Source organism: Mesocricetus auratus, unplaced genomic scaffold (genome assembly GCF_017639785.1).
Source record: "Mesocricetus auratus isolate SY011 unplaced genomic scaffold, BCM_Maur_2.0 Super-Scaffold_4256, whole genome shotgun sequence".
NCBI classification, from domain to species: domain Eukaryota; kingdom Metazoa; phylum Chordata; class Mammalia; order Rodentia; family Cricetidae; genus Mesocricetus; species Mesocricetus auratus.
The window spans coordinates 55,595,164-55,618,251 of record NW_024429182.1 but is presented as its reverse complement, the minus strand read 5'-3'; the positions used below and the strand labels follow the sequence as shown (position 1 = coordinate 55,618,251).

The following is a 23,088-nucleotide window of genomic DNA, read 5'->3' as shown; positions in this document are numbered from 1 at the left end:
ATACATACATAAAGGCAAAACACCCATATACAGGCATACACATCAAATAAAAATACATAAATTTGAGAAAAAAAATCGAAAGATGGAAAGATTAAAGGAACATAGGAACAAAAAATAAAAATAAGAGCACCCTTATCCATAAAGGAACCCAAGGCCCAGATGTACCTTTCTGTGACTCATGCTTCTCCGTCTTGCCCTGGTAGTCAAAGCCCACAGCGCTCTTGTCCACACGGTCAGCTTGCACACCGTATTTGCCACCGAAGCCACTAGAGTAGTCTGAAGAGATAAGGTGGCAGCCAGCAAGGTTAAGACTCCTGGCAGATGCAATGCCCATTTAAACGCAAGGGCTGCATCCCGTAGATGACACTGGACACCCTGAAACTTTGTGCAGTGTTCAGATCACTTCCCACCACCATGTGCAATTGTTTTGTACTGATAGAAAGAAGTGGCTACAGTAGTTTACACCAGGAATAGTCAGTCTGGGCTACAGAATGAGCCCATCTCAAACATAAACAAGAAACAACAACAAAAATGACAATTCACAGACAGGTGAGGTGCCACACACCTGCCATCCCAGCACTCACGAGACTGAGGCAGGAGAATTACAGAGTTCAAAGCCAGGTTTTGATACCATGACATTATCTTAAAAGAAACAAAACCAAACCACTGAATACTAAAAAGAAATGAAGTGCCTTGATGGTTAAAAAAAAAAAAAAAAAAAAAAAAGGTTCTAGTTTGGGTGACATCATGAAAACAAATCAAAACTCCCTTTTATATGTTTCAGGACACAGTTTTGACATTACAGGTCAACAACTCTGTCTTCAGGGACATTTGCTATTCTTTTATCCACTAGAGAGCTGGCTCTGAGCTGTTCTGCTCAGGTAAAAAGAAAGCAGCTTCCACTGGAGACAGCAGACACAGGGCTCTATGTGTGGCACCAACAGTGAGGACACACTCCCTGTAACATTCAGACGGCCCCAGAGCCCAGCAACAGTGAGGACACACACCCTGTAACATTCAGACGGCCCCAGAGCCCAGCAACAGTGAGGACACACACCCTGTAACATTCAGACGGCCCCAGAGCCCAGCAACAGTGAGGACACACACCCTGTAACATTCAGACGGCCCCAGAGCCCAGCAACAGTGAGGACACACACCCTGTAACATTCAGACGGCCCCAGAGCCCAGCAACAGTGAGGACACACACCCTGTAACATTCAGACGGCCCCAGAGCCCAGCAACAGTGAGGACACACTCCCTGTAACATTCAGACGGCCCCAGAGCCCAGCAACAGTGAGGACACACACCCTGAACATTCAGACGGCCCCAGAGCCCAGAACGATAAAAGAGACCTCCCTGCCACCAGGCTGCTTCAGCGCTCCCCTTACCTTTCTGGGAGGCGTGCTTCTCCGTCTTCCCCTGGTATTCAAAGCCTACAGCAGACTGTGGGACAAAAATATGATGGACAGACATTTGAAATGCCACCAAGATGACTCATCTGAAGATTTTCGTAGTGTTGGTTTTGGGAAGGTGCGTGTACCCGCGCATGTCTTAAGATCAAAGGAAGATATCCAGTGTTCTGCTCTATCACTGTCAGCCTTGTGCTTTGAGACAGGGTCTCTTACTGAACCTACAGTTAGGCTGCAGCCTGTCTCCTACCAGTTCCCTACCCCTAACACTGAGCCTGGCTTATGTGGGTACTGTGATCCAAACACAGGTCCTCATGCTTGCACAGTGACATCTAAGTCATCTCCCCAGCCTCGTGTGTTGGGTTTTTTATTTGTTAATATAGGGTCTCACTCAGGCCCAGATTGTTTTCTGAACTCATGGCAATTCTCCTGCCTTCAGCTCTCAGGTGCTCAGAATACAGGAGCCAGCCAGGCTTAAACAATGTTAATTTTTGACTTTTGGTTTCCTAGGCAAAGTACAGATCCGATCATCACTGCCCAAGTCTGTGTGTGCAGTTCCCCCTTCCATCCCCCGCAGGCTCCCAGCACCAGCTTGGCCGACTTATTCCAGGCACAGCATGCTGATCTGGAATTAATTCCCCTGCCACACCGACTTTCCAAACAAGCTTTATTGAGAACATTAACAAGATAGCAGGCCTGCATGGAACCTCATGGTAGCCTGTCCCCAGCATGACCCAGAGCTGGGTTTCCATATCTCCCCCACTTCAGACACGGATAGTCAGACCTAGCTGCTATGCCACACAGCCAGGACACAAACTGAAAGTGGTATGCTTCTGCACCCCCGCCAGCCCCAGGCTTATGACAGAGCCTACGGACACTGAGACCTCAGTTCAGCCAACTCCACTCTGAGGGAGGGCTCTGCCTGTCAATCACATCCATCCAGTGGAGACAATGAGAACGGTCCGATGGCATAGCGTAGCTGAGTCAGAGGCTAGGCCTGCAGCAAGCTTACCAAGGCCTGTCTTCCATGTCACTGCCTGTTCCCCACTGGACAGTCGGCACCCCTCACACAGGCCAGCATCAGAGGGGCTTGTGAGTTCCTTTCTGGACACCATGGGGTCAGCGGGTACCTGTGAACCACTGCACTGGCCCAAAAGGGCAGCTACAACAGCAGCCTGCAGCCTGGCCTGTCACTCACCTGATCCACCCTGTCCATCTGGACACCAAACTTGCCTCCGAAGCCCCGGACCGAGTCCACTTGTGAGCAATGCTTCGAAAGTTTTGACTGGTACTCATGGCCAACGGCTGACTGGAACAAAGAACAAAGATGTGGCATTATGTACCCAAGTCCAGTGTGGCATAGCAACCCTACTCTGGGCATCAGTGAGGTGGGCCTTTGCCCTCTGAGGCCCCGAATCCCAGGACATGGCCCCGAACTGTCTGAGCCCTGGTGCAGGGTCTACTGTGTACCCCAAACCTCCAAACTGAGCCCTGACTGCACAGGACCTCTGGGTAGGACCAGGTATGAACAAAGGACAGCGCCTGCAGCACACAATGGAAAGAGCCATTTACATCAGTCACCCTGAGTGTGGCGTTTTCACAGGCTGTGACCTACGAGTCAAAGCACGCACACACTTTGTGACTGTACTGAGGCAGACACAGGTACTTCAGTGACAATGCAGATGTGCACTCCATACCTCCCGGACAGGCAGGCCACACAGGCAAGAGCCAAGTGCTGTCATCTCACCCCGGCCCCCACCAAAGGATGCAGGACCCCAGGGCCTTCTGTTCAAGGCCACATATCTGCCAGCAGGTAGTGGAAGGGGCACCAACCCGAAGGCTGCTAGCAGACCCTCACCCTAGCCTCTTCCCCAAACAGTGCTCTAATATCTGTGCTGTCACCAGCCGTCGCTGACGTCACTGTCCAGCACAGCCGTCTTGTGGTCTTTCCTCATGCAATGCCTGCGTGCCTCTGAACTTGTCTTCTTGGCCCTCCCAGCAACACAGAACCCCCACTCTGACCGCCATACAGGGAGAGTCAGCCCTGTGTACCACGGTCCTCCCTTGGTTGGCCCACGGCTCAGTTTGGCCTTGTACTTGAGCTGTGTTCTACATATCCTTGACCTCAATGCCCCTCTTCAAAAGGGTCACTGAGGTTGGTGATACACAGAACATAGACTACAGAGAAAGCCTTGGATGAATGACTCTCTCCTTCCCAGACTTAGCTGTGGTCAACAGTTGATGGCAGACCACAAGCCACAGCCTGTGAAACCCCATGCGGCACAACAACCGCCTGCAGCCTCCAGGTTCACACACAGAAACGTCAGTAAAAGATCAAAAAGAGGCAGCCATGCCAAAGTCATCTCCCAGCAGGACTGTCCATCAGAAGGAAGTTTAAGAGAAAAAGGGGCTGAAGTGACAGCTGGCCCTGGATCCAGCCTGTGGATTGAACGTGTGCTCAGTGGCTTTTGGTCTCATACTGGCAGAAGCACACCTGTTATTATCCTTGACCTGCAGTGTGCAGGGAAGGCAGGAAGCCTCCTTGGCTGGCCACAGTCACCTGATTCCTAAGGAACCTAGTGGCTCCAGTCCTGGCTTCTCATAGGTGTGTGCTGCCCTGGATGAGCCTGGCTAGGGAAATCTGTGGGCCTCATCTCTCTTTCCATTTCTGGAGAGGACAGGCTATGAATAGCTCAGCCATTCATCTTCAGGTTTTTGACACCTGGTTACTCTCAAGGGTTCACATGAGCCAAGGGCTAACCTCTCCTCAATGCACAGGGCCTGAAGGGCCCAACAGGAGGGAACAACAGTGCCCCAGGCTAATGACATCAGTGCTTGAGAGCCACTGGTCAGCATGTAGCCAAGAAGGTAAACTGAAGATTCTAGCAGTCTGGGGTCCATGAGCCACCTGGACACTATAGTCTGGCACAGAAGTGTAGCGGTGCACACTTACAACATAGCATGCCCAACACAGAAGACCAGGCAAGGCACAAGATGAGGACAGTGAATTCTACGGAAGCCCAGAAGGGTGTGTCTCCCCAAAATGACAGCACAGAATAGCAATGAGAAGCCATCGAGGGAAGCAGAGGACATGACGGGTAAGAACAAAGGGTGAAGGAAGGACCAGGCTTGATGAGACAGAAGCCACAGGCTTGATGATGAGATTTGAGCCAAAGGAGGCCCAGCACTCACAGCAGAGAAGCCAGAGAGCAATGTTCCTGGCATTAAGCTTGCCCTTGGTAAATTAAGATTCTCCCCAATCTGCCACTCTAGGTCTCTTCGCTGTGCCTCTCTGCATCTGACTGAGCCTGAACGAGCAGGCTCTCCACGCTGCCCATGCAGGACCAGCACATCCATGTCTGCGCCAGCAATGCAACAACCATATCTCCTTCCCACAGATGGTATCTTGTCAGAATGTTGCTCCAGAACATTCCTGGCTGTGGTGGTTTAATAAGAATGCTTAGGGAGTGGCACTGGGAGGGGTGGCCTTGTCAGAGTGGGTGTGGCCTTGATGGAGGACATGTGTCACTTGGCGTGGGTTTTGAGATTTCAACTGCTCATGCCAGGCCCAGTGTCACTCTCTCTGCCTAGTGTCTACGAATTGGGATGTAGAAGTCTCAGCTACTCTCCAGTACCATGTCTGTCTGAGTGTCTTCATGCTCCGCACCCTCATGATAATGGACTAAACCTCTGAACTGTCAGTCAGCCCCAATTATTGGCTTCCTTTATAAGAGTTGCCATGGCCATGGTGTCTCTTCACAGCAATAAAACCCTAAGACACTGGCCATGGTTGGGGTGCTCTCAGGCTTACCAGTTGACTCCTCTGGTGGACAGTGGCTCTCACTGAAATGCGGCCATGGCCTTCTGTGCCTAGCATAGTTAAATATAATCTACATGTGAGGGATGGGCAGCCTCTCTTCTACATGTAACCAGCGGCAGCACTATCTGCCCATCAAAACCACCTCATACTGCTCACTCGGGGATTCGCTCATTACAGCATCAGAGTGTGAAGGCCCGAATTCCTGGAGACACGCCCATACATTGCAGCCTTCTCTCTGGAAAAACCAGCCAGCTTAGAGTAAGCCACTTCCTCGTCTTGGGGCAAGAACCCAACTACCACTCCAAACTGATGGCTTAGATAGCAGCTGCCTGTGGTATCTGCTCGTCAGTCAGAACCCATCAATGCCACTCCCAGGGGCTCAGCCACAGCTTGGATGACAGTGTGTGCATCCTCCCTAGCCTGGCTACAGAGTGGCCCACAAATGCAGACAGGACATAAGCTAGGCATCAGTGGACTCCACAGATGTGATGTAGCAAAGGGCCCTCAGAGTTGACCTCACCCTGTGGACTGGCTCATCTCAACCACAAGAAGTGGTGACCATGACACTGTGGATGCTTCTGGGCTCTGTCCTGCTCACAAAGCTGGCCATGGTGCTGATCTACCCCAGAGAGCCCTCTACATATCAGCCACTGACAAGGGCCTCTGACAATCTGAAAAGGGGCTTCTAGAAACTCAGAAGAGCTTAAAGAGTGGGCAGCTGACTGAGGACCCCTCAGAGCAGCCCTCACACTCAGCAAACCCCACTCCACACTGTGACTCAGAAAAGCTTGACTGCCACCCACACCATGTACCTACGCAGGCCACAGCCCTGTCACTTACTTTGTCCATCCTATCCTGCTCCACACCAAACTTCCCACCATAGCCGTGGGAAGCTTTGGGTCCTGTTTCCAGCTCCTTCTCCTTAAGTGTCTGGTGCTCTTGAAAGACGTTCTCTCGCAGCTTGTGAATGCTGGAAGGGAGAGGAAGCAGGACTGCGTCAGGGTACAGGCTCGCACCTTCCCCGCCAGCAGGACAAGCAAAAGGTAGTGATGTCCTTGTGAGTCTGCAGGGTTTTCTCACTGGGTTGCTGTCCCATCTGTTCAACACACCTACCTCTATGGCTCTGTCACAGCTTGTATGGCAGAGGAACACAGATCTGAATCCACACAGGACCATGCAGCTGGCCCTAGAGGCAGGGATGCTGAATCTGAGCTTTGAGCTCTAAAAATGCCACCCACAGAGTTCCTTCTCCAAACCCCCAAGGTCGTCAGAAGAAGCTGGCTGTGCTGGTTAGCGTTTTGGCAACTTGACACAAGTGCTAGAGTCATCTCAGAAAAGGAAACCTCAACTGAGAAAATGCCCCCATTGGACTGACCTGTAGGGCATTTCCTTGATTGATGACTGACTGTTGTGGAAGGGCCCAGCCCACTGCGGGCAGTGCTACGCCTGGGCCAGTGGTCCTGGGTGGTAGGAAAGCAGCTAAGCAAGCCATGAGGAGCAAGCCAGTAAGGAGCCTTTCTCCTCGGCTTCTTCAGTCCCTGCCCTGAGTTCTCACAGTGACCAACTTAGAAGCCACAAAGTAAACCCTTTCCTTCCCAGGTTACATGTGGTCACAGTTGTTAACCACAGCTTGTTAACCACAGCAGTACAGAACAAACTAAGACAAGCAACGGTAAAACAGACCAGAGGACAGGACCTGACTGCCCGGAAGCAGCTATCACTGAGGCACCGCCTGAGCACAGGCCTTTCTAACCAGCAGACACGAAGCCCAAGCTTTGCACATGAACAAGCCCAAAAGTATGGACAGAATATCCACCAGCCTGGACCCACCAACCCGTGATGAGCAGCAAAAGAGAAATACCACACCAACAACCTGAGAAGAACCATGGGATGCCCACACAGCCCCTCTTGGAGTCTTAATCCATCCAGAGAGCCTCATAGGTCTTCCCGTCCACCCTCCCCATATTCTAGAACCCTGGGGATAGAGACTCACAGGTATGGGGGCCCAGATCCCCTCTCCTAATGGACCGCAGGCCCTTTGTACCTACCACCTGTGACAACCACTACACTATGGAAACTTGAAGGCATCTTCTGTGGGAGGTGTGGGCTACCCTACACTCAGGTCCAGAAAGCCGCTATGAGAAAGGACAGCATGAGCCTGGAGGGTGAGACCATGCTAGGGAAACTCAGCAGGATTCTATCTCAAGGAGATAGATAAAAAGAAGAACTAAACTCCTCCTACAAGTCATTGAACAGACACAGTAGCCAAAATACCAAAGAAAATGTATTCTGAACCCTGTGGGGCCTAAAACAGCATCTGGTGTCTGCAGAGGGCCTGTCCACCCTTCCTGGCAAGAATGCGAGTTGCTCCCGGGCGTTGGTGGCGCATGCCTTTAATCCCAGCACTCGGGAGGCAGAGGCAGGCGGAGCTCTGTGAGCTCGAGGCCAGCCTGGTCTACAAAGTGAGTTCCAGGACAGCCTCCAAAGCTACAGAGAAACCCTGTCTCGAAAAACCAAAAAAAAAAAAAAAAAAAAAAAAAAAAAGAATGCGAGTTGCTGTAGGTTCGGGGTCAGACTCCAAGGCAATGCCCATTCCACACTCTAATCTCAGCTTCTTCAACGCATGAAGCTAGGCTCCCAGGGCCAACTGCTAAATTTCATAATTCATGACAACTTGCAGCAATGACCCAAATGAAGGAGATGGCTGGGGTTACTCAAAGCCATCTCGCACCCTCCTAAGCTGCCACTTAGAGCAAACAGCTCATTCTACTGTGTTCTGTGCTGGAAAACACGGTTTACAGAAACTAGGCTTCCCACCCATCATTTGTGCACACCTGAGACCTGAGGATGACAGACACACGAGCCCCTCTAATGATCATCACCTGGAGCACGAGGTCATTCTCATCAACTCACCCTACAAAGGGGGGCATGTGGAAAAGTGGGTGCCACAGGTACTTACTTGATGTGTTCCTGGTGCCCCGATCCCTGCACGGTTTTGGCGCCCCATCTTTGTTCCTTTTCACTCACATCATTCTGCAAAGAGAAGTAACTAGCACACCCTATACCCTAACTTTAGAACAACCCATATTCTAACTAGTATATCCCCACCATGGAGAAGTAGTACATCCCATGCCCTAACTAGTATGCCTTGAGACCTAACTAGCACACCCAGAACTCTAGTTCATTTATCCTGTGCCCAGTTAGCACATCCCACACGCTAACCAGTACACCAAGGCCTAACTTGTTCACCCACATCCTGGAGGAAATTAACCGGCTCAGTGTGGGCCCAGGCTGGGAACCTCAGAGGCAAACACCCAGAAAGGCAGAGCTGGGGACTCCTACCACAAAATCAGGGTCAGTCTCCCAGTCATCGGCACCCCCATCGTCCTGGGTGATAGACACAGCATGGCCTGCGGAAGCTTTCCACATCTGCAAGAGCAGCAAAGAATCACATGGGAGGGTGGCCCAGGACCCCAGAGGAGCCCTGACTCCCCAGAGGAGCCCTGACCCAAACCTCCCAGAGGGCAGTCGCTGAACTCAAGGACATCTGAAAGAATCAAAGCTTCGTATTAAGAGTCTTGGAGGTGGGGTGGGTAGATAGCGCCACCCAATGCTTCCCTTGGCATCCATGTAAAAAAATCTGGATGTGATGGGGTAAACCCAGTGCTGGGGAGGTAGAGATGGGAGGACCCATGGGGCTCACTGACCAGGCTAGCCTAATTAGTGAGTTCCAGACCAATAAGAACCCTGACTCAAAGAAACAAGGTTGGGATTGGAGAGATGGCTCAGAGGTTAAGAGCACTTGTTCTTCTAGAAACCTAGGTTCAGTCTCAGCACCTACTTGGCAGCTCGCAACTGTCTGTACCTCCAGCCCCAGGGGATCTGACTCCTTCTGGCCTCCACAGGCAATGCATACATGTGGTGCGCACGCGCGCGCGCACACACACACACACACACACACACACACACACACACACACAGGCAAAACACCTGTACACCTAAAATATAAAGATGAAAGACAGGTGTGATGGCTCACACCTATAAGCTGAATATTAGATAGGCTGAGGCAGGAGGATTGATATAAGTTTAAGGCCAGACCAGGCTGGGCTACTGAGTCTGAGTGAAGCCCTATTTCAACCAAGTGGGGTGTACACATTCTCCATCAATGAGGACCTCACCACGATCAGCCTTCGGGGTGGCTGCACTCCAGAGGCAGCATCACCAGGAGCATGCAACTCCGGTATGCCCTAACTGTCACTCATGGCAAATGTCACGCAATGTTTATTTTATCACAATCTAAAAAGATTATTTTGAGTTCAAGGAACTCCTGGAAGTATGATGCCTGTCTTAATCTAGACAATCAATCCAATTACTGCCTCCAGCAGCTTAGGAGAGGGCAGATTTGCCATCTACTGGGGAGCACAGCCTCCCTCATAGCAGAGGTTGCTAGTAGAACGTCAAACCCTGTGGGCAAGAACATTCCAAATACGACCTACTTTTGACAATTTTTTTCATTTTTCCATCTTTTTTGGTGAGTACACATGTGTGTCCTCCATCACTCTGCCACCTTATTCACTCACAGGGTCTCTCACACCCAAAGCTCACTGATAAGGCTCTTCTCAGCAGCCGGTTTGGGGGATCTCCTACCTCTGCCTTCCTGTCACTTACACAGGGTTCCGGGGAGCCTCACACTTTGTGGTGAATGCTTTAACCACTGAGTCACCTCCCCAGCCCTTGACAGGGTCTTAGAGAACATCAAGAGACACGATGCAGCACACGTGGTCCTCTCCTTCCACCCTATAGGACCCAGGGATTGTGTTCAATCAGGCTTGGCAGCAAGCGCTTACCCACTGAGCCTATTCGCCAGCCCTCCCCCTCATTTTTGGGACAGTGTCTCTTCAGTGAACCCAGAACTCGACAACTGACTAGGCTAGCTGGCCAGCAGACCCCAGGGATCTGCCTGTTGCTTCTCCCAGCACTTCGCAGATGTGTGCCCCGTGTCCAGCTTTTACTTGGGTGCTGGGGATTCAAGCTCAAGTCCTTATGCTTGTATGGCAAGCATTTTACCCACTGAGCCATCTTCGCGGTCCCTGGAATGAGATTTCTTTGAAAAGGTTTTTTTGTCTTCCCTATCCCCCTACCCCAAGTCTCTTTCTGCATGGTCAGGAAGAGAACCCTACCAACACCTGACCCAGGAGAAAGCACACTGGAGCCTTCACAAGACACACACCTTTCTTTTTTGCTGGGAGAGGCAGCTCACAGTCTATCTGAATCCAAGGAGAAATGTGCGGGCATCTGCGATGATTTGTGAACACCTGTGAAGAGAAGACAGAGCCTCAGAACGTCTGTGCCAGGTTCTCTGGGCAACACCCCCATGCGAGACACTTTTAGAGAACCTCGGAGTCTCCAACAAATGGTACATATGGCATCAGCAGACAGGAAAACTGGCCTCTCACTAATCAGAGGTCTCAGCCCACAGGAACCAGAGGACCCAGCAGATTCAAAGCCCCACATGTCCCCACATGCAACTGGAAACTCTGTGGCCAGCATGAGCCCTGCTCGATGTAAAGCTGAGATGTTTCACTTCTGGTCCACTCTAACTTATGAAGGTAGAAGGCAATGAAACTCTGTCACTGTGTTTATAAACAGTAACAGAAGCCCGACATGGTGGCACATGCCTGTGACCCCACCTACGGCAGAGAGCCAGGCCAGCCCAAATCACAGGAGAGCTTGTTTCAAAAAGCCAAACTGATGACCCCACACAAAGGAGTACACATGTGATTTCCTGGGCTACATGAGACTCTAACACACACACACACACACCAACAAACACTGTCACGGCTCAGCAGATAAAGGTGCTTGCTGCAGAGGCCTGATGATCTGAGTTTGAGCCCAGAATCCATGTGCAAAGACAGATATGCAGCCAGTGAGAGACAATACAAAGGCAATACCCAGGGTCTCACTCACACTCAACACTGCCACCAAGCTACGTCCCCAGTCACACACTCAGTGTTCTCAGTTTTATAGTCATAAAAACAACCAATCGAAAAATAAACTTGTACTACTTTTTAATCTAAATAAGGCATTTGTACCCTGCCTCAAACACATGAAATCACTGAAATGAATATGATGGTTCTGACTGGAATTTGCTGATAACTTCTCAGGTGTTACAACAAGAACACAAGGAAGGACATAAAAATAAAACAGATACACTGGGTAGAATCGTGTGCCGTGTGTGTGTGTGTGTGTGTGTGTGTGTGTGTGTGTGTGTGTGTGTGTGTGTGTGTAGCAACACATGTGCCATGGCATGCTTATGAAAGGAAGATAACTTGAATCTCTCCTGGCTCACAGGGACTGAACTCAGGTTGTCAGGTTCACTGGCAAGTGCCCTTTATCCACTAAGTCCTCTTTAAAAAAAAAAAAAAAGACAAGAGCTTACAACTTGGACCCAGCACTCAGGGGGCCGAGGCAAAAGGATGGAGAGTTTAAGGCTAACCAGGCTACTGAATGAGACCCGCCAAGAAACAAACAAGTGACAAGATGACCTGTGGAAGAAGAAAGTGGTTTTCAAACAATGGTTTCAGAATATATATATATATCCTGAATATATATATATATCTTACTAATCAATAGACCCAGTTACAGGATGAAGAAATCCACCATCCTGAGGCCCTGAACCTGAAGATACCTACAGCACAGCAGAGCAAAGATAACAGGAAGGTGGCTAGGGCCAGGAGTAGTTGCGGAGAAACCAACCACCCACTACCAATGCCTACTGAGGCCTGCAAGGCAGTGCACAGAGAGAGTGCACCACCACCACGCCCAGGACAAAGAACAGGGACACAAAGAGGTAAAGGGCACTAGGATGAGGCTGAGTTACACCAGGTGCTTTCCCAAATAACAGGCCAAAGCTCTGAAGGGCCAATAACAGTCCCTGGAATTTACAAGGTGTTAGAGGTACCACTTCACAATGCCTCAATTAGAGGTCAGCTCTAGGACTGAGGATGGAGCTGGATAGAGAAGGTGTCTAGCAAGGCCCAGGGTTCAATGCCAGCAGAAGAGGAAGCACCAGGGAAAAGGCTCTACGGGGGAAGGTACTCTAGTAAAGGCTCCATTTCTAGTTACTGGGGAGCTAGTACTAGAATCAGTTCTTCAACCCCAGCTCTGTATTCTCCTATGTCTGAAGTTCCCACTTAAGGCTGCTTCTCCCTCTTCCGAATTTCTGGTGAAAACCTTCTCCAGCCAAATAGAGAAGCAGTGTTGACTCAGGGCCTGAACTGGTGACTCACTCTGGGCGAGCCACAGATCCTGAGGCGGGCCTTCAGATCCACAGTGGCCTGGCCCCTGGTGGATGAGGGGGATGTCTGCACTGACTGTGGGGGCCTACTGGATGGTGAGGACCTGCCCTGACGAGGCCCAGGGCAACCAGGTCAAACAACTAGGAAGGGCTGAAGTCTCACTTCACTGGGTACAAAATGGAATTCCTTCTCTCTGGCTGGAGAACCCCACCCCTCACACAGACCAAGAGAAAACAGGGAAACAGACCAGGCCCAAGCACCTCCGCAGTGACTGGACACACACCCAGGAGAAGGGGCTGCTGATTTCCTGGCTCCCTAACTCCAGGATGCAAGCTAAAAGCTTGGATTTCCACTGACCCCATTGCAAACTTCTCAGGTGTCCAGGCCAGTTCCCTGATACTGGCCTCACAGCCCAGTCCAGAGGGCTGGACCCCAATCCTCCTAGGCCCTGGAACACTAGCTGCCCAGTCTGCCAACTTCCCATAAGCCCTCAGACACTCATAATTTCACTGGGTTCTGGAACTCCAGGCTCCTCGGGCCCAACAACTTCCCCCAGGCCCTCACCATTCCACTAGATTCTAGAACCAAAGTCTCCTCACCCCCACCAGCTTCTCCTTGTCCTCAGGTCTCCATTCCTTCCCTCGGTCCTAGTACCCCTAACATGCACTCTGACTCAAGCCAGTTTCGCACCTCACCCCCAGATCCTGGGATCCTGCCCTGGAACCCCACCCCTTCCTTTATGCCCAGGAATCCTAGAGCCAGCGTCCTGGCCCCGCCCCCTCAGATCCCGGACCGCTCAGCACCCTGGCTACTCCACGGATAGCCAGACAACCCAGTACCGGAGTCCGAAAACCCCCAATCCCCACCCCACACCTGGGGCCCGGACGACCCCCATCCAGACTTTGCAACCCGGGTCTTCGGGACTTCGAGTTTCCAATCCTGGCCTTGCACCCCGACCCCCAGATCCCAGCCCCGTACCCCAACCCCCTGATTCCGGCTCCAAGCCACGACACCCCGGTCTTGGTTTTGAACCCCAACCCTGATCCTAGCTCTGCACCCCGGAGCCCAGAACCCCGATCCCGGCCCCGGAACCCAAGCCACAGCGCGAACACCTCGTCCTGGCCTTGAACCCTGGCTCCCGGATCCCAACCCTACACACTGAGGCCCAGATCCCTGGATCCTGGCCCTGCACCTCTGGGCTCCAATTTCTGCCCCACACCCCGATCCCTCCAGGTTCCCGGCCCCGACATCCAGTCCCGGCCCCACACCCTGACCCCCTGTCCAGATCCTGCACCCTGACAACCCATCCCACCCCCCTCTCGCCCCTTCCGCAGCTCTCTAGGACGCCCATCCCCCGCTCACCGCGCCAGCCAGGTCCACCAGGCTCCCGCCGCGCCCCACCGCTCCCAGAGCCCGCTCACTTCCGGTTCCGCGGGGGCGGGGCTGCATCCGGGGCCACGAGAGACCCCGCCCCGTCCCAGGCAGGCCCCGCCCCACGTTCCTATCCCTGCTCCCGGATCCTGCATACAGGCCTCAGACAGAGGCTGCTGGGATTCCGACTTAGAAACCCCTGCATGCCCTGTCCAACACATTCATCCTCCATCAACCTCTCAGCCATGCATCCACTCATCCACCCCCGTGCAGCTCTCCACCCATACACGCATCTGCACACATCTGCACAGCATCATCAACTCGCCTGTCAATCACCTACCCACCCATCCACCAATCTGTTCATCCATTCCTCCACCTATCCACATCTTAGTTAGGGTTCTTATTGCTGTGATTTAGAAAAACAAAAACAACAAACAAAATACTAACTAAAAGAAACTTGGAGAGGAAAAAGGCTTATTTGGCTCATAAATTCTTCACTGAGGGAAGTCAGGACAGGAACTCAGGCAGGGCAGGAACTAAATCAGAGACCATGGAGAAGTGCTTCTTACTGGCTTAATCAGTCTGTTTTCTTACACATCCTAGGATCACCTACTCAGGAGTGGCACTCCCCACCCCCAGTGGGCTGGGTGCTTCCACAGCAATCGCTAACCAAGAAAATGTCCCCACAGACTTGCCTACAGGCCAATCTGGTGGAGGTATTTCGTTAACTGAGGTTCCCTCTTCCCAGGTGACTTTAGTTTATGTCAAGTTGACAAAAACCAACCAGCACACCACCTATACACCCACCCGTCAACCATCTGTCTGTCCATCCACTCACACATCTGTCCTAGTTGGCATTAACTGCCAACTTGACATAGCATAGAATCACCTTTTTATAAAAGGTCTCAAATGAGTACTTGTCTTATTCATGTTCTTCTGTGGACATGATTGTCTTAATTGACACAGGAGGGCCAGCCCACTGTGGCTGGCTCTGTCCTAGGCAAGTGCTCCTGGACTATATAACAAAGCTGGCTATCTCTATCATTTAGAGGTCAATCTGGTCCAGGAAACTCTCTCTCTCTCTCTCTCTCTCTCTCTCTCTCTCTCTCTCTCTCTCTCTCTCTCTCTCTCTCTCTCTCTCTCTGTCTCTCTCTCCCTCCCTCCATCTCTCTCTCTCTCTGTCTGTCTGTCTCTGTCTTTCTCCTCTCTGTCTCTGTCTCTCTCCTCTCTCCTCTGTCTCTCCCTCCCTCCCTCCCTCCCTCCCTCTCTCTCTCTCTCTCTCTCTCTCTCTCTCTCTCTCTCTCTCTCTCTCTCTCTCTCTCGCCTCCCTCCTCTCTCCTTCAGAAGGAAGAGCAGGAGCAGGAGGAGGAGAGAGGAGGTTAGGGATGTAACTCAGTGGTAGAGTACTTGTATGGTATGCACAAGTTCCTGGTACCAACACTGGCACTACAAGGGAGAAGAAAGCTAACCTGTCAAATCTGAGGGTAGACCAGAGAGGAAAAAGAGATGTCATGTATCAGAAAACCCACGTATGCAGGTATATATGTGTAGGTGTGCATTCAAGAGAGTGAGCACAGATACAGAGGTCAAAGGACAGCTTCTGGCATTTCCTCAGGACGGTCACCCACTTTTTTTGAGACAGGGTCTCTCACTGGCCTGCAGATCCCGTTAGGCTAAGCTAGCTGGCCACCAAGACCTAGGAATCCTCCTGCCTCTGCCTCTCTGGTGCTGGGATTTCAAGTGTACACCACTCCACCCACCATTTTCACCTTGGTCCTGAGTATCACACTCGGGTCCTTATGTCTGCACAGCAAACCCCGACTGAGCCATCTCCTCAGCATCAGGTATTTGGTTTTAAAATAAAAGCATGATCTCATATATTTTGTTGAATAAAAACTACAGGACACCATTTATACTAAAGGCCTGAACTGTGCCCAACAGGTGGGGCTAAAAATTAAACTGGAGTCACTCAAGCTAAGTTTCATGGAAAGGTCAAGCTTTGTGTCTAAATCAGGAACAGCGATGGGTGCCTGAGTCCCTGTGCTGTTGAGACAGGAAGATGGCTTCAGTCTGGGCACCATGAGAGCCCACCTTAAAACCAGATATGTATTTACCCCTCTAAGAAGAGGTAATGGCCAAAAATAGGTCACTTCCAAGTCCTGTAAAGAAACCCTCTTGCTTATTGTCACAAAGGAGCAGCTCAGACTCAGGTGTGCAGGTCAGTTAGTTCAATGAGAAAAGGTGCCTGACAACCTGAGTTCAATGCCCAGGACTCACATGCTAGTAAAATGAGTGGTTTGAAGTGTCTCTTGGTTTCTTCTCTAACTGGGGTGCAGCACCTCAAAACCACCACCAAACAGGCAAACAACAGCCTTTTCCCCCCTCTGTCCCAATGAACTAACTACCCACTTGGCAGAGTTAAGTGTTCCTATATTCTAGAGTCACAAAACAAAGCCAATTACAATTTGCCAACTAGTTCTTAATTTGCCCCTTTTAATAATTCCTAAAAGCCTGAGGTCAGAAGAACTAGTGAAGCATCTTCTGGGCATGACGAAACTGCTATACTCAGAAGCTCACAACAGCCCTAGTTGCCTGCACAAGTTAAGTCAGTCAGCATTCCAGAATGGAGTAGGTACAGTCTCCCATCACTAATTAGCTAAGGAGCTATCAGCAGTTAATGGCTGCTGGAGGAGGGAGACTGTTTTCTTTGATGGTGTGGTTCCTGGGAAGTCGAAGAAGAATGCACCCATCAATCCACCCAACCAGCCATCCGTCTAGCCATGCATCCACCTATGCAGCCCATAGTTCATCTCTTTACCTCCCCAGTGCTGGGATTCCCAGTGCACACCACCATTTGGCTTGTGTGGGTCCTGAGGATTGAACTTGTACCCTCCAGCTTGCCCTCTAATCACCACTAGCAGAGCCATCTCCCAGCCACATTGATCTTACTTGACTCAATAATGAATAAAATAGTAAGAATTTAAATTTTTCAAAGGAGAAGTGGAAGTAATGCAGATTTTCAGGTCTGCATCTGTCTGTCTTCGAGGCACAGCCCCAGTGAAACCAGATTCCAGGAAGGAATCAGGAGTCCTGGAATGCAGGAGAACAAGGAGAGGCAGTGCACGGAAGTTCCTGAACCTCTAAAGGAGTCAACCCTGAAGATACCTGGCCTTTAGCCTAGTGACACTGATGTCAGCTCCTGGACCATTTGTCCTCTGAAGTTGTTAAGCCAGGCTTGGTGATGCAGGCCTCTGACTCTAGTCTTGGGAAGATTGAGGCAGGAAAAAGACAGTTCTAGACCAACCTGAGCAACATAGCTAGTCCTGTTTCAAAAAACTAAAACACAGGCTTGTGGTGATATTTTGTTTGTGATCTAACAAATAAATCTTGCCTGAAGATCAGAGTGCAGAACTAGTCACATTAGTTAGCCATAGATGCCAGGCAGTGATGGTGCACACCTTTAATTCCAGAACTCAGGAGGCAGAGGCAAGTGGATCTCTGTGAGTTCAAAGCCACCCTGGGCTACATAAGATTGATCCAATCTAAAAAAGAAACAGCCAGACGGGGGTAGCTCACACCTTTAATCCCAGTACTAGGGAGGTGGAGACAGGAGTGATGTGGCTGGGCGAAGAGAGGAATATAAGACAGGAGACAGAAGCTCATGGCATTCAGTCTGAGGATTCCTAGGGACAGGATAGTCCCTCTGGTCTGAGGATTCAGTAGAGGTAAGAAATCTCTCTAGTTAGCCAGGCAGTGATGATACACTCCTTTAATCCTAGCAATCGTGAGACAGAGGCAGGCGGATCTCTGAGTTTGAGACCAGCCTGGTTTATAGAGTGAGTTCCAGGACAGGTTCCAAAGCTACAGAGAAACCCTGTCTCAAACAGACAAACAAACAAACAAGAAAGGAAAACCCTTGCTGGAGAGATGGCTCAGTGGTTAAGAGCATGGGCTGTTCTTCCATAGATCCTGTGTTCAGTTCCTAGCAACCACATGATGGCTCACAACCGTCCATAATAAATAAGTTCTGGTGCCCTCTTCTGGCCTGCAGGGATATATGCAGACAGAACACTGTATATGTAATGAATAAATTGAAAAAAAAAAACCAAAAACAAAACCAGTCTTTCTTGTGGCTGACTTCTTTACTTCTCTGACTTTTCATCATTCACCCTGATATCTGACCTGGGTATTTTTTTTTTTATTAAGACCTATTAGAACTCGTGCTACCCGGTCCAGGAATGGTGGCACACATCTTTAATTCCTTTTTGAGAAACAGAGGCAAGTGAATCTATGAGTTTGAAGCCAGTGTGATTCACATAGCAAGTTCCAGGACAGCCTGGTGTCTGTAGAAAGACCCTGTCTTAAAACACACATATACACACCAGAAATGCTAGGTTTTTTTGACTTGTTCTTATAGCAGTTGAGGAAGCCAGAGCCCCTCCACCACCATCCCAGCCAAAGGGAGGCTGGAAAGGATGTATCAGCACCTATGCCAGAAAAACCAACCGTGGGTGGAAATAGTGGCTTTTGAAGCTAGATGCCAGGTAAGTCTATAAACCAAGCACTCAGGAGGCAAAGGCAGGACTGCCTAGAATCCAAGCCCAGCCTGAACTACACAGCAAGACGTTGTCCCAGAACAAACAAAATACAACTCTGGTATGGTGCCTGACCTTTTAACTCTAAATTGAAGGCTAACCTGGGCTACCTAAATTCTGGGCCAGTTGGGTTTACATAAACTGTCTCAAAAACAAACAAAACAAAAAAATGTTGTGGAATATTATGATGTGTTATAGGAATATTTACGGATGCAAACATGTGTTGCAGTCTTTTAATAATTTATTTTTACTTTATGTGCATTGATGTTCTGCCTGCATGTATGTCTGTGTGAGGGTGTCTGATCCCCTGGAACTGGTTACAGACAGTTGTTAAACTGCCATGTGAGTGGTTGCTGGGAATTGAACCCTGGTCCTCTGGAAGAGCAGCCAGTGATCTTAACCGCTGAGCCGTCTCTCCAACCCTGGTAGTGAAAAATTGTATGTACAGCACTTAGGAGGCAGAGGCAGAGGCAGGAAGATCTGAGCTTGAGGCCAGCCTGGTCTAAAGAGGGAGTTCTAGGAGAGCCAGAGGTTATAGAGAGTCTCAAAAAAAAAAAAAAAAAAAAAAAAAAAAAGGTGTGTGTGGAGGATCCAAACTCATAATTACCTTGAAAGTATATGCTGGGAAACAGGCTAAGAAATCTGTGGGTAGTTTTATCTCAGTGTTGCCCAGTTGTTTTTGTTTACTCCTGTATGTTTGGATGTGATGCATGTGTTTGCTGGTGCCCTCAGAGGTCAGAAGAGGGTGTAAGATCCCTCAAACTGGAGTTACAGATGCTTGTAAGCTTTCTGACATGGGTGCTGGGAATCAAATTTGGGTCCTGTTCACTGCTGAGCCAGCTCCCCAGCCCCTGGAAAGGATATTTTCTATCCTTGCATGGTCTTTTGCTGTTCTCTGTGGCATACACCAGACCTCTTGGCCTCTTAAGATTTCAGGGAGCCTCCTGTGTCTCATCAAGCTGCAGTAGGATTACAGATGTGTACTACCATATCTGGCTAGGCCAGTACTTTTGCCCACAGACTATCTCCTCAGTCTTATTTTTGAGACAATTTCTATTGTGGCTCAATGCTGGCCATGAGCCTGCAATTCTGCTCAGCCTCCCTAGTCCTGGAATTACAGGTATGCTTTACTGTGGGTGACTCAAAAGGTAGTTGAGTAATGGGAGAGGTCATGGGTGTGGCACCATCAGAATTAGACCAGGGATGTTTGCAGTCCCCATTCTCGGCAAGGGTGACACAGAGCAAGACAGCACCAAGCAGTGTTCTCGGAAAGGAAACTGCTAGGATCACTCCTTTTATTTCTCAAATATCTCTTAATTATCACCACCAATAAAACTACCAAGGAGCCCAGGAACCTTTTTAATGAGTGAATGTTTTGCCTGCATACATATCTGTGTACTATTTTGTGTGTCTGTGCTGGAGGAGGCCAGAAGCAGGCATCAGAACCCCTGGAACTGGAGTTGGATGGTTGTGAGCTATCGTGTGGGTGCTGGGTATTGAACCTAGGTCCTCTAGAAGAGAAGTGCTCAATTGCTGAGGTACCTCTCCAGATGGTGTACCTGGGAGTTCTGAAACAGTCATTAAGCTCTGAGACACCCGAGCCCCAGGAAATTTACCTTCTCCAACTCCCTAATGCTGGGATTACACATAAACACACCACCATGTTCTGCTTTTTATGTAGATTCTGGGACCCTAAACTCAGGTCCTTGTGCTCACAAGGCAAGCACTTTATCTACTGAGCCAACTCCCTGGCCCCTACAGTCGCCTCCAGCAAATAAGGTTTGTAAGCCTGTGGCACAGGTCAGCAGGTAGGCTGTAAACAGAAGACAGTGCATGCAAGTGCAGCTGTGCTAGGGAGGGGCAAGGAGATCCTAATCGATGTCCATGAGGACATGTCCCAGGAAGGCAGTTGGTCTTGAAGGGACACAACTTTCAGAAAGAGCAATCAGGTGGGCACTGGCCCTAGCACTGCCTGAGGTGAGGGAATGACTGACTCTGGGGCTGTCTGGTGTGGCCACCGTGAGGCTGGCCCCTCATTATTGCCACCCTTTCTTCCCAGACATCCATTTCTAGTCCTAAGCACAGTTGGTGCGGGAATGGTGGGGCAGCACGCACGCACGCATGCACACACGCACACACACTCTAACTGCTGGAAGCCCTGTCCTTTCCCTTTTGTCCCCTGGGCCAAAGCTATCACAGTCAAGTCTCCTCAGCCAGAAGAGACAAATCCCTGCTGACAACACCGTGGCAGGAGGACAGAGCCTTATCAGGAAGGTAGCAGAGCTGAGGAGCCATGGGAACAGCCCACAGAGGCATGTATGTGTTGGCTATGGGGGCCCCCTCCAGCCTTAGATGACTTAGGGGACCTCTCTCCTGCCTCACTGTCTGAATCCCTCACCTCTGTCTTGGGGTTCCACAGATCATTCCAGCCCTGTGCCATCTCCTACTCTCCACCTTCAGAAGAGCGTAAGGCAGTCGGCGCTTGCTCGTCACATTGTTAACTGGCAGTGGAAAATGCTGGGGACTTTATTGAAAAAAAGCAATAAATAACACTGTGATAAAAACAGTTCAGAAGATGACTGCACAGACTTTGTTATGTAATCAGAAGGGTCACAAACGATTAACAGAAAAACAGAACAACCAATTGTCCAGATGAATTAAAAGCAGAAAGCAAATATAAAAGCCTCTCCCACACAAACTACACAATAAATATGCACATGTCTGCCTGAGCCCTGTAGCTTAACCAGAGTCACCAGAGTCAGTCAGAAGGCTGCCAAGACAGCTATGAGTGTACAGCTAGGTCCACTTTTAAGACATTTACAAATAAATGTAAAAAGACAGTTTACACAAGAAAAATAAGGCCTTTATTGGAGTTGCAGGCTGCCCGCTCCGCTGAGGTGTCTTGCTTTCACCTGCTCTGCCCCAGTCAGGAAAGGAGCACCTGCCCCATGATTGGTCCTTGAAGAGTGAGGAGGAAGGCAGCTGCAAGGCTCTATCAGCTGCTCAGTCTGCTGGTGACGAGCCACCCTGCCCTGGAGAGTGCTTCTCCCAGCTCAAGGCCCTGCTCAGCCTCTGAAGATAATCGACCCATGTCCAGAGCAGGGCCAGGGATGTGGCCAGGGGTAAGGGCTGTTCACAGAGTCCTGACTGTCCGTCCCAAGCCTAATGGAAGCTGAGATTTCATGTAGGAAAAGTACAGTTAAGGTCAGTCATTAAAACACGACAGAAAGACATCTGGAAATAAAGTTTGCTTGTTTCAGAGTGATTGTTGCAGAGCTGGGTAGAAGAGAACGCACATGGCTTGTGTCATGATGACTTCATAAACGTAGCAAAATCCTTTCCTCTGTCGGGTTCATCATTAAAAAATTAAACAGGAATAATTACAGTAAATGCATAATTTACAAAAGCCCTATATTTGCTCAGATTTACACACAAGCATTACAGTACATTCATTTAAAAGACTAAAATTAGGTATAAGAACATGAATTGACTCAAAAGGATATTTATAGCCGGATATACATGAAAGAGTAAGTAACTATATAAATGAGGAAGTGTAAGTTTACATAAATATAAGAAACAGTCAATTCTAAAATATTTTCTCTATGGTATTTGTGATTTTTTTCCCCCACAAGTTTAAAAACTCTGTAATAAAATATCTTGGGTCCATATAGCAAAAGTGTTGCCAGATGGGGCTCCACCAAGCTCTGCACCGTCTCTGCTGTAGCGTCGTCATCTGTAGAAGTAGTGCGGGTAAACTGGAAGCAAGCACAGATACTTTCTCTCAGCATACACTGCCCACACAGGGTCACCCCACAGCCACTGTCACCTATGCCCAGTCCCGAAGCATAAGTCTCATGATACAAATTAAAAACAGAAGCTAACAACAACAGTCCCAGATCCCAGTAGGATAGCACTCCTGGAAAGAGGGGGCTCAGGAGCAAAGAGAAATGAGGGAGATCTGGGCCTAGGGGGCGCCCACCCTTAAGAGTGGCTCCGGAGCACTGGACACAGCTGAGCTCAGCAATGCAGCTGTATGGCTCAACATCAGGTCTCTAGACTGAGCCACGGTATCACACCATCAGCCACCTGATGACCAAACAGCACAGCAGATGCCACACATGGCATGCTACATTTGAGCAGCTGAAAGAGTCACAGCAGTGTGGAGGACTGTTCTCACCCTTCCCCCGCCCTCCATGACTTCAGCTGACACCTAGGGTGAGAGAACTAAGTCTGCAGAGCTGGAGAGACAGCTCAACAGTTAAGAGACTGGAAGCTCCTGCAGAGGAGCTGAGTTCTGTTCCCAGCACCCACACCAGGCTGCTCATAATTGTCTGTAACTCCAGCTCGAGGGGGTCTGATATCCTCTTTTGGACTCTGCTGGCACCTGCACTCACACATGTATACACACAGGGAGAGGGAGAGAGGGAGGGGAGGGAGGAAAAGAGGAAGAGAGGGAGGAAGATGTTTCACTTTCTATGGCCACTGTCCACCACAGCGCCTGTGTGGTACCAAGAGCCAGGAGCTATTTTCTTTCAGTTTCCAAACAACTGAGGTTGGCTCCCATGGTCCAGAGCTGCCAAAGCCAGGTGGACATG

General features: G+C 49.9%; 2 protein-coding genes across 23 annotated transcripts in view; both read right to left on the bottom strand.

The window, feature by feature from the left end:
- The window catches only part of Cttn (cortactin), a 32,802-nt gene extending 18,827 nt beyond the window's left edge, over positions 1-13,975 (bottom strand). For all 6 annotated transcript variants that reach the window (XM_005064121.4, XM_005064122.4, XM_013115223.3 and 3 more), the window contains exons 1-8: positions 13,890-13,975; positions 10,460-10,544; positions 8,572-8,658; positions 8,189-8,262; positions 6,070-6,199; positions 2,608-2,718; positions 1,389-1,443; positions 166-276 (exon numbers count right to left, since the gene is read on the bottom strand). In XM_005064121.4, coding sequence (XP_005064178.1) covers positions 166-276; positions 1,389-1,443; positions 2,608-2,718; positions 6,070-6,199; positions 8,189-8,262; positions 8,572-8,658 — 568 coding nt within the window. In that variant the 5' untranslated portion in view covers positions 10,460-10,544; positions 13,890-13,975. The remainder of the gene's footprint in view (positions 1-165; positions 277-1,388; positions 1,444-2,607; positions 2,719-6,069; positions 6,200-8,188; positions 8,263-8,571; positions 8,659-10,459; positions 10,545-13,889) is intronic.
- Positions 13,976-21,003: 7,028 nt separating this feature from the next.
- Ppfia1 (PTPRF interacting protein alpha 1) overlaps positions 21,004-23,088 on the bottom strand; it is an 80,785-nt gene continuing 78,700 nt past the window's right edge. For all 17 annotated transcript variants that reach the window (XM_040750723.1, XM_040750702.1, XM_040750705.1 and 14 more), the window contains one exon: positions 21,004-22,248. In XM_040750723.1, the coding sequence (XP_040606657.1) occupies positions 22,223-22,248 (26 nt within the window). In that variant the 3' untranslated portion in view covers positions 21,004-22,222. The remainder of the gene's footprint in view (positions 22,249-23,088) is intronic.